At 48.8% G+C, this 9768-nt stretch overlaps 1 protein-coding gene and 1 long non-coding RNA gene across 3 annotated transcripts in view; one reads left to right on the forward strand and one right to left on the reverse strand.

Annotated features, from left to right (window-relative positions):
- Window positions 1-6303, forward strand: part of LOC143832311 (zinc finger and SCAN domain-containing protein 29-like) — a 43037-nt gene extending 36734 nt beyond the window's left edge. Inside the window, exons 2-5 of one of the 2 annotated variants that reach the window (XM_077326531.1) lie at window positions 4226-4857; window positions 5151-5234; window positions 5415-5498; window positions 5755-6303. In XM_077326531.1, the coding sequence (XP_077182646.1) occupies window positions 4226-4841 (616 nt within the window). In that variant the 3' untranslated portion in view covers window positions 4842-4857; window positions 5151-5234; window positions 5415-5498; window positions 5755-6303. Of the gene's footprint in view, window positions 1-4225; window positions 5235-5414; window positions 5499-5754 lie in introns of both variants that reach the window. The other variant, XM_077326532.1, reaches the window with a different exon arrangement.
- Window positions 6304-7032: 729 nt separating this feature from the next.
- LOC143831182 (uncharacterized) lies at window positions 7033-7518 on the reverse strand. Its single transcript, XR_013228760.1, has 3 exons — window positions 7345-7518; window positions 7166-7249; window positions 7033-7079 (listed from the first exon to the last, which is right to left on the reverse strand). It is a non-coding gene; the product is annotated as an uncharacterized LOC143831182 (long non-coding RNA).
- Window positions 7519-9768: the final 2250 nt, after the last annotated feature.

Genomic DNA, 9768 nt, shown 5'->3' on the forward strand with positions numbered 1-9768 from the left:
TTCCCATTCACAGCTCTTATCTCTTATCTCCGAAAACCAAAACAATTGCAGTGAGAGCTTTTGCCAATTAATTTGAGTTGATTTAAGTCCTTCTTCTGCTTAGTTAGGAGAATTAGCCTGCCTCATAACGAGGTGGCTTCGGGCAGAGCAGAGTAAAAGGAGGGGGGAGACAAAGGGCTTTGATGCAGGAAGAGAGACGGAGGAAAAAAAACGAGAGATACTTGCAGTAAATGATGTTTTGGAACTCAGCCGATGTCCTCCCCTCAGTTCACAACGTTCATTTGCAGTAAATCGTCGTGTAGGGTTGAAGCAGATGCTTTAAGATTAAAGAGAGAAAAGAAAGTCCGAGATAAAATATGGCAGTCGTTCTCTGGACCTGGAACGCTGACAGCCTATAATCCAGGGAGATATCCTCCCTAATGGATTGGAGACGGCCCCAAGAACTTCCTGGGTAGAAAAGTGAGGTGGGGTTTGCGTACCCCTCCTCTTTTCTGCCAATTGCTTGCGCGATTGACCCCTGTCAGGCTTCAGAGATAGCAGAGCAGATGCCCTGCAACCCTCTCAGAACGACATCTTAGCCGGAAGTCAAGATGGCGGTTGTCCTCTTGACCCGAAATGCTGACAGCCTGTAATCCGGGGAGATATACTCCCTAAAGGATTGGAGACGGCCCCAAGAGTTCCCTAGGACTTCCTGGGTAGAAAGGTGAGGTGGGGTTTGCGTACCCCTCCTCTTTTCTGCCAATTGCTTCCACAATTGGCCCCTGTCAGGCTTCAGTGATTGCACTGCAATCCTCTCAGGACGACATCTTGGCCACACACCATCACAACTTATATTTGAACTCTCAAAATGAACCAATGAGCTGCCTCCACTTAGAACCAATCAGGTTCTTTGGTGGGCAATCCATGTATATAAGTTCGTGTTGTGCCTGTGTTTCTTCTTCAGTGTTTGGAGTTGGTATGGATTGAATAAAAGAGCTGATTGTTTTTGAAGAACTTCACCGTCTGTGTTTACCAAACCCATAGGCACTTTACCTACCTACTTCACAGGGTTTCTATTGTGGGGTGAGGAAGAGAAAGTGATTGTAAGTTACTTTGAGTCATACAGTGTAGCAGTTCATAGGCCATCCTGATCTGGATAGCCCAGGCAAGCCTGATCCTGTCAGATCTCAGAAGATAAGCAGGGCCAACCCTGGCTAGTATTTGGATGAGAAACCTCCTAGGAAGGTTCTTCAAGGAACACTAGAAGAAGAAGAAGAAGAAGAAGAAGAAGAAGAAGAAGAAGAAGAGAATTGGTTCTTATCTGCTGCCTTTCTTTACCCGAAGGAGGCTCAAAACGGCCTACAATCACCTTCCCTTTCCTCTCCCCACAACAGACACCCTGTGAGGTGGATGAGGCTGAGAGGGCTCTGATATTACTGCTTGGTCACTCAGAACAGCTTTAGCAGTGCTGTGGTGAGCCCAAGGTCACCCAGCTGGTTGCATGTGGGGGAGTGCAGAATCAAACCCAGCTTGCCAGATTAGAAGTCCGCATTCCTCACCACTACACCACTACACAAAACTGGCTCTAGAGGTAACAATGCATAGGCAGGATATGGCAAACCTCCTCTGAATGTTCCTTGCCTGGCTGTTGTTCCCCAAATAGCATTTGTCAAGGACACATGTGAAGTGGGGAATAGCTTAGCAAGAGGTTGGTAATGTAGCAAATGGATCAAATGCTTATGTTATACAAAGTAATCGAACCCTTCAGAACTCAAGGCAGACAACAGATAGTAATAAAATAATAAGCAATCTTTATTCATAAGAAAATAAAGAGACATGGACAAACATATATGTATCAGGCACACTAACAGACTATCAGATAGGACATTCAGGAGGGGAAATAGGTGCAGTGAATCCAGGAAGATATTTACCAGTGCTGGAGAGCAGAGAGGCAGAGAGACGACACAACCAGCCAGCAGTGTAAAGGGTGATCTGAATGGGTCCCAGATCAAAAGCACACTTTGGCATGTCAATGTAAGGGTTTTTATACCTTTCTGAGAGGAGGGGATCATGCTTGACACATGATAGGGACATGCTGGGAACATGATGGGAGCATGATGGAATTTTCCATGGGTAAGGGTGAGGATTAAGTGGGGAAATGGCATGGCTAGGTGAGGAGATGGGTGATGACAGGCATAAAGAAAGGAAACCATCATGTCTCAATAGGTGTGTCTGGGGTTTCTATAGACTAGATCTTTAGGTTGGGGGCAGAGAGTTCCCCTGGTGGATTGGCCTAGGATGACTCACAGGTATGTAGACAAAAGAGATGACCTAGAAGCCTCCAGGTGAACCTGACTCTGCTGGCCACTTGATCAGCAATACAATGGGGTGCAAGGGAGGAAGGAAAGCAGGATATGTTGCAGGCTGCAGCTGTCAGGTCAAACATGTGGTTTGGGTCAAACTAGAGAAAAGATGGCGTCTGGCCAAGCTTGGTCTTAGCAGACCGTGGAAGCGGTATCTGGCTTTAGCATAAGCCTAGAATAATGAAGGTTGCCACGGGTCATTGGGCACAATGTTTCAGTCCATCGATGTGGAGTTCTGCCACACATAACATTATCTGACAACCCACAGATTTACTGGCTATACTACACATGCCATATGATAAATAATTAAATAATTGTTCAAGGGCCAGGCTATGAGACAAATGTCTACTCTGCCACGAAGCTCACTGGGTGATCTTGGTCCAGTTACTTTCCCAGCCTAACCTAGGTTTGTGGTGAGGATTAAGTGGCAGAAGATAGAGCCTGAGCATCTTGGAATAAAAATGTGAAAATAGAAAGAAAGAACTGTCATGGGACAGGACTTTGGGGGGGGCATGGAGAGAAGTGTGTGTTTGGGGGAGATAGCAGCCATGGTTGGCTGGGGAAAGTTTAGTGCAGGGAGAATACCATGTTGCCCTAGGAAAGGCCTCTTCATTTGCCTTAGCAACACAGGGGCCGTTTCCACACAGAAAGGTAAAATGCATGTGGCCTCTTGCTTGCTAACGTGGGATGGTAACAGTAGTGAATGCCAGGTAGATACTGGGGGCCATTCCGCACTAGTTCAAAATTACACAATGGTTGCAAATTGTAATCGCTATTAATTTGCAGTTACGCACAACGTCGCACACAATCTGCCACACTCCTGAAACAGTCCCGCAAAAAGCGATTCGTTGAAGTGCTTCTATGGAAATCGGCAAAAGTGGATTCACCCTCCAAAAAGCGCTACACTCTTGCAACCAATCTGCAACACTAGCGAAAAAGACCTGTGCATTAACATTGTTGCGGTTCCAACAAAGTCCCTCCCCCTGGCCCTGTTCTCCAAACTTCCGGCTAACTGTTCGCCATTTTTTTTTCTCGGACTGAGCGGAGATCAACGAATAAACGAGATAGTTCCTGGCTTTCCAGCACGATCGCTTTCGGAAATTGTGCCCGAAAAGCACAACAGTATTTCAAAAGCACAGTACCACACACCGTCATGGCCCCAAAGTATGCCCACAGCTTAAAACCCCGTCCACCATCGGCCAGACCTTCAGTTAGCGGAGTCACCGTTCAAGGAGCATTTTTAAAAACTTTTCTCTAAGGGTAGCAACGAATAATCGCCGACTGCAGTCTACAAACTTGTTTTGCTTTGGGGGATGCAATATATATGATACAATGTAATATGATGAGGTGTGGTTTCTGTGCTGTGGTTGTTCGTGTGGTTGTGCGTGTGTGGTTGTGCTGCGGTTGTGCGGACAACTTAGAACCCCTTCCACCATCGGCTAGACCTCCGTCTGGCGGAGTCACCGTTCACGGAGCATCTTTAAAAAAATATATCGCTGCGTAGCAACATGTTATCGGCGATCACATGTCATATTCTTGTTTTGTAGAATTTTGCTTTGGCAGGCGAATATGATTGGGAAAGTGTTGTGTATTGTGGTACTGGTTGCTCTGGGTGGACACTGGCGTGCATTTGTGTAATGGCAGACATTTCAGTAAAATGGCTCCTACTGCATGTCCATACTGCTCTTCTCGCGTGTAAACAAATCTGTGCATGCGAGAAGTCAAACAATAAAAGCGCCAAGCTGGCCATTAGAGACGGCTCCGGTTCCTGCGCGAGAAGTTTTGAACGTGACATGTGACCTCATGTGGCCAATGTACGTTTCCCTGACTGCCCCCCCTCCAATCAGGAGCTGACTAGTCCTTTTGTCTTTGTGTGTGGGAAGGTACATGACCCATGGCACCCTGCACCTCGCACCTCCATTTTGCTTAGCCACTCGTGAAGGCAGTATGGACTCCGCTTTCCAGTCGCCGTCTGTCCAGCTAACCTGCAGGGGACCTACACGGAAGGACGCTGAGATACGGGACCTGATGGCGATATTCGCCGAAGAAAAAATTCAGGACGCCTTGCGATCCTCGCAGCGGAATCGGGAGGTGTTCGAACAGGTGGCCATGCGGATGAGAGCCCTGGGCCACCACAGGACCGGCCTTGAATGCCGATCCAAAATGAAGACGATGAGGACTGAATATATTAGGGCCGTGTCCCACAACCAAAAGTCCGGGAATGCAAGAGTGACCTGCCCGTATTTCGAGCAACAGCGCGAAATTTACGGAGAGGGGGACGGAGACGGCGGGCCAAAACGCGTGGGAAGGAGCCTCAAGGTCGTCCGGAGGCCAGCTGCTCCAATGGAGGGACCAGCCGTTGCTGAAGACCCAGGAGAGGGCACCTCTTCGGGGAGGACCGTTCGGCCTCCTCCCCAGATCCAGCAACACGGGGTGGACCTCATCACATTGGACCTACTTGCCATCGTCCCTGGCGAGGAAACCAACGTGCTGCAGTAGACACCCCTTGCCTCTGGTAAGCACTTTTACCTTTGTACAAATGTGTGTTCTAAGTGGCCTGACGTTTAGGAATCATTTTCGTGTGTATTCGTTGCAACGCTTAATATGCTAGGCTGTATGTAGACTGTTTTGTTTGCTATGGTAGCTTTGATTTTAAAAGGTAATGTTTAACTAACAACCCCGGAAGATTTGCAGCATGCCTCAACTATAGGCCTTCTGCACTTCTTCAGGGTACTACTTTGGGAGCCTGCTGTGTAGTTCAGGTTGTATGCTTGCTCCTTTTTCACTATTGTCTGCTGTTGTCCACAGCAACTCAGCTGCCAGGCACAGAGCCCTGCGAGTCAACTGCTATTGGCGACCTCAATAGCGATTCGGGGGCATAAAAAAACCTTGGTTAGTATTTCTGAGAATAATGGGGGGGTGCTGTGTAAACTGCTTTGTGCTTTTCTGTTTGTGCAGGGGGCAGTTTCTCTGCTAGGAGAAAGAAGAAGGTACCTCTATGTTGCTGGTGTTGAGTTTGGAAGCTACCTTTACTACCCTTTGTTCCTAAAACCATTTTTTTCTTTTTTACAGATTTCATCCCAGGAACACAAGAGGAGGAGGAGTGTGGGGTGCCTGGACCTCTTGCCCAACACAGGCTCCTAGAGATTCGAGAGGGTGAGTATGCATGAACTGTTCCTTTCTAGCCATGACTGCAGGACAATGATACAAACCACTAACCATGTGTTCCCTAGGCATTGTTGAGAGTATTGCTGTGAAAAATAGGCAAAAAAAAAAACCCACCATGGGCTCCCTAGGCTTTGTTGGGAGTATTGCTGTGAAAAATAGGCAAAAAACCCCCACCATGTGCTCCCTAGCCAGTGTTGGTTGTATCAATGACACTAACGGTTCTATTTCTCATTTTTTCCCACAGAGGTTCTTTCGGAGGAGGAGGAAGCTCCCATGGGTCCTGCCAGCCCACCCCCTGATGTCCCTAGAGGTGCACTCCCAGCAGAGGAGAGGCTAATGAGGGAACGCACTAGGCTGAGGCGTGCCCCCCTTTTAACCAACATGGGCCAGAGCCTCATGGAGCACTGCAAGGCGAACACGCCGCGTGCTGCTGCCTTTGAGCAGTCTATGTATGATCTCCAGGTCCAGGAGGGAAGAAAAATGAGGGGGATCTTCAGGGATTCCAACGAATCCCTCCACGAAAGTGTCCAGGAGATGTGCCTCATCAGGGGACTACTGGAGAGGGCGGTCCTGGTAATGGAGTCGAAAGAGGACAGACAAACTGCTAACCCTGCTCAAATTAATGTGACCATGACCCCCCCCCCCACCAACACCACCACCTCCACCACCCACTCCACCAACCCCCTCTCTGAATGCCGCCACCCAGACTCGCAGGAGGACTGTTCTGGGAAAGAGAAAAATAAAACCAGCGGACAAGTTCTCCCCCTCCTAGTTTAGTCCAGTTTTGCTTTTGAATGTGTTCTGTGTTGGATTTTGTTTGAAAAATAAAGTTTATATTTTTGCCTATGTCTCTGTGTACCCTACTTTAGAATTAGGAAGGCCAAAAGTGGCCTTTCTAGTGAGTGTGTTTAATCTGGTTGTGTTGTGTGGGTGGGGGGTTAAAGGGGTGTCAGTTCAAGGAGTTTTAGGAGTGTGGGGTGAAAGGTGTGCGAGTGTAAGGAGTCACACGGGAGTCTTTTTCAAAACAGTAATACAAACAGTTTATTTTTAAATAACAGGGGACAAACAGTAGGGAATTTAACTTGGAGCCCCACCCCCACCCCCTCCCCAACAAAAACCAGAAACTCAAGTGCCACTAGTCCCCTCTCCATCACCATCTTCTTTGTCTTTTGTTTCCCCTCCCCGTTTTCCCTTAGATTTTTTGCCCTCAGTTTTCCGGGCTGCAGGCTCTGAGGGAGTTTTTCCTCCACCCTCCGTCATCTCCCTCAGCTGTTTCCCAAACCAGGTCACTGTGCCCCGGACTTTTCTCCTCCAGAGGTCTTCCTCCTCTTTTGCCTCCTCCTTCTTCTTCACTGTGTGGGGAGGAAAAACAGGTACACATTAGTGCCACAGATATTTTTTAAACTGGAGTTTATGTGGATTCAGTTTTTAGTGACCTTAGCCACAGTGTGTGGAGGTTTTGGGGGTGGGGCGGTGGGGTACAGAACCTACGTTCTTCCTCCTCCTTCTGCTGCATTAGCTGCCTCTGGCTCTCCAACTCCCCTCTCAGATCAGCCACTGCTGCCTGCCCTGAAAATGGTTTTAAAACAAATGGTAAGCCATATATATAGGCATTAGTAACACAACCCACACCACAGCACAGATTCAGTACTCACACTCCATCCTCTGTCGCTCTAAGAGCCCCTCCAAGGATGCCAGCCTGGCCTCCATGCTCCTCATCCTGGCCCTCATTGTGTCTGCTATAAAATGCAAATAAAAGGATCACAGCAGGCTCCCTTATGGCTTCCAGGAGGTACACAGACATGGGTCTCCCTTAAAGAATTATAGCTCTCACCTGCAGCTTTGGATGAGGTGGAAGGACCCTCTTCTTCTTCCTCCTCCTCTTCCTCACCTTCCCTGCTGGCTGTGGCCTCCGATAGTTTCGCGGGGGATTGTGTGGCTGTGCATAGTAAACAAGAATTCATAAATTGAAGCACGCAAACCAAACATAATACACAGTTGAGGGCCACACCGCAATCAGAGCATTACTTATCACAGCTTCAGACACATGATAAAGTGTACTAGGAGTGCATTGACAAAGTGGTTTGACAGTACTGGCTGCCAATGTCAGCTGGAGTTGACAGCATCTTAATGCTTTCTCAAATCAGATGGAAACAGTTGGGGAAAGAGGCATCTAAACATTCAATGCATGCTTAAGGGTAAAAGATTAAACATAACGAAGGCAGCGCTCACCCATATGTCGCCTCATCTCTAGGGGGGGCTTCCCAGCCTTCTCCCATATCCTCATCATTTGTTCGTGGAAGAGTATTCTCCCACTGGGCTGAGGTACCCCCCCCCCCACTGCTCTATACTATTAAGAAAATCTAGTTTAATCCTCTTGAATTTTGTCCGGACCTGCTCCCAGGTCCGGACGTAGCCCCTCTCGCCCATCCTAGCTGCCAACACCTGGTAAGCACCCTTGGTGTGGCAGTGGGTGCTGGCCATAAGGCGGCCAATGCTTTTCGACTGGAGTACCAGCTCCAAAAGTGCCTCAGCCTCGGCGCGCTGCCAGAAGGAGCCCTTCTGTGGCTTCGGCATCTTTGGAATGACGGTTAGGTAACGAATATGCATTGCTCCCATCAGCCCCCCAAAGTTTAAATGTATCAATGCTGCCCACCAATGAAATTATTCTCTGGAATGTAAGTGGCTCGATCCTCCAGTTTGACAGGGGTCGCCAAGACTTCCTGGCTACCCGCCTCCCTGTACAGCGCTTCCGTATTGTGTTTGTCAATTTCAGTGGGGAGTTACTACAGTGAGGCATTTAGGTCTGTCAAAGTGCTTTTGGACCAGAGAATCGCCGGTTGTTTGCCGGCTACTTAGTCAAACCACACAAGACAAGGTTGAACAAAGAACATGAAACTTCATTTAACACAGGAGTAGAAAAAACGAATCAAACACGTCTCCTATTTCTGTAAAGGTGACTGGCTATAGCGTCCCGAACCTTGCACCCCTCCGCATAGATACTTTTTTTCCTGGCTTCAGGGATGTCTGCTGTATCCTCAAGGACTACAGGTTCCGGTTCAGCCACAGGGAAGGGGATGTTATGTCCTTTGTCCTCGCAGATGTTGTGCAAAATGACACATGTGATGACCAACGGAGTCACATTGTCTATATGCACATGTAGTCTGGACATCAAGCAATGGAACCGAGCCTTCAAACAGCCAAAGGCACGCTTCACGACATTCCTTGCCCGGGAGTGCCTGAGGTTGTAGTAGCTCTGCACATTTGTCCTTGGCCGCTTATAGGGAGTCATGAGCCAGTGGCGTAAGGGGTAGGCTCTATCTCCGAGCACCAATGCTGGAACACGCACTCCCTCAATGGTGGCGGTGGGGTTGCCGGGGACAAAGACCCCTTCGTCCATGGTTTTCCTGAGGTTCAATTCCCGGAACACAAGGGCATCATGCCTCCTCCCACTCCACCCCACCTCAGCATCTATAAACCGTCCGGAGAAGTCCACGGTTCCTTGCAGGAGAACAGAACAAAAGTCCTTCCTGTTCCCGTACTCCTTTATGCTTCCCTCGGGTGCACGGATAGGGATGTGGCTTCCATCGACGGCAGCAAAACAATGCGGAAATCCCAGCCTGGAAAACCCGTCCATACTCTGAAGAAAGGAAAAGAAAAGAATAGAATTCAGGGTTCAATGTTAGCGTGGGGTGCATCGTGTATTCGTTGCTCACCTGTCAAACAAGGGGAAAAAATTAAAGAGCAAAGGGGATATAAGGACACCCACCGTTCCAAGCCGGTCTCCGTGGCACACCACTTTGCTGTACAATTCAGCCTCCATGGTGAAGCAGAACTCCAGCAGGATCTCGCCAACGTTGAGACTCCTAATCCGAATTGCTGGGCAACTGTCTGGAAGTACTGCGGGGTGGCCAAGTACCACAAGGCGGCTGCCACCTTATTTTTCACTGGAATAGGGCACCGCATGCCAGTTACTTGCCTTTCCATGCGCCCACAGGGAGCTTCCATGATTTCAAAAAATGTTCCCCTAGACATTCTGAAGTTAGCAATCCAGTGGTCATCATCCCAGAGAGACCACACAAAATTTTCCCACCAGTCGGTGGATCTTTCGTCCACCCAGAACTGTTTGGGGAACCGGACCTCTGCCAGAGCTTGCCAGCGTTTCTTAGCCGCCACGTGTGCCCGTAGAGATCGGCTTCTAGTGATGGCCATCCTTCTGCCCACACGTAGTCTGTAGTCCTCGTAAGCAGACCTCCTC

The sequence above is a fragment of the Paroedura picta genome, chromosome 3 (genome assembly GCF_049243985.1).
Source record: "Paroedura picta isolate Pp20150507F chromosome 3, Ppicta_v3.0, whole genome shotgun sequence".
Lineage (NCBI taxonomy): Eukaryota > Metazoa > Chordata > Lepidosauria > Squamata > Gekkonidae > Paroedura > Paroedura picta.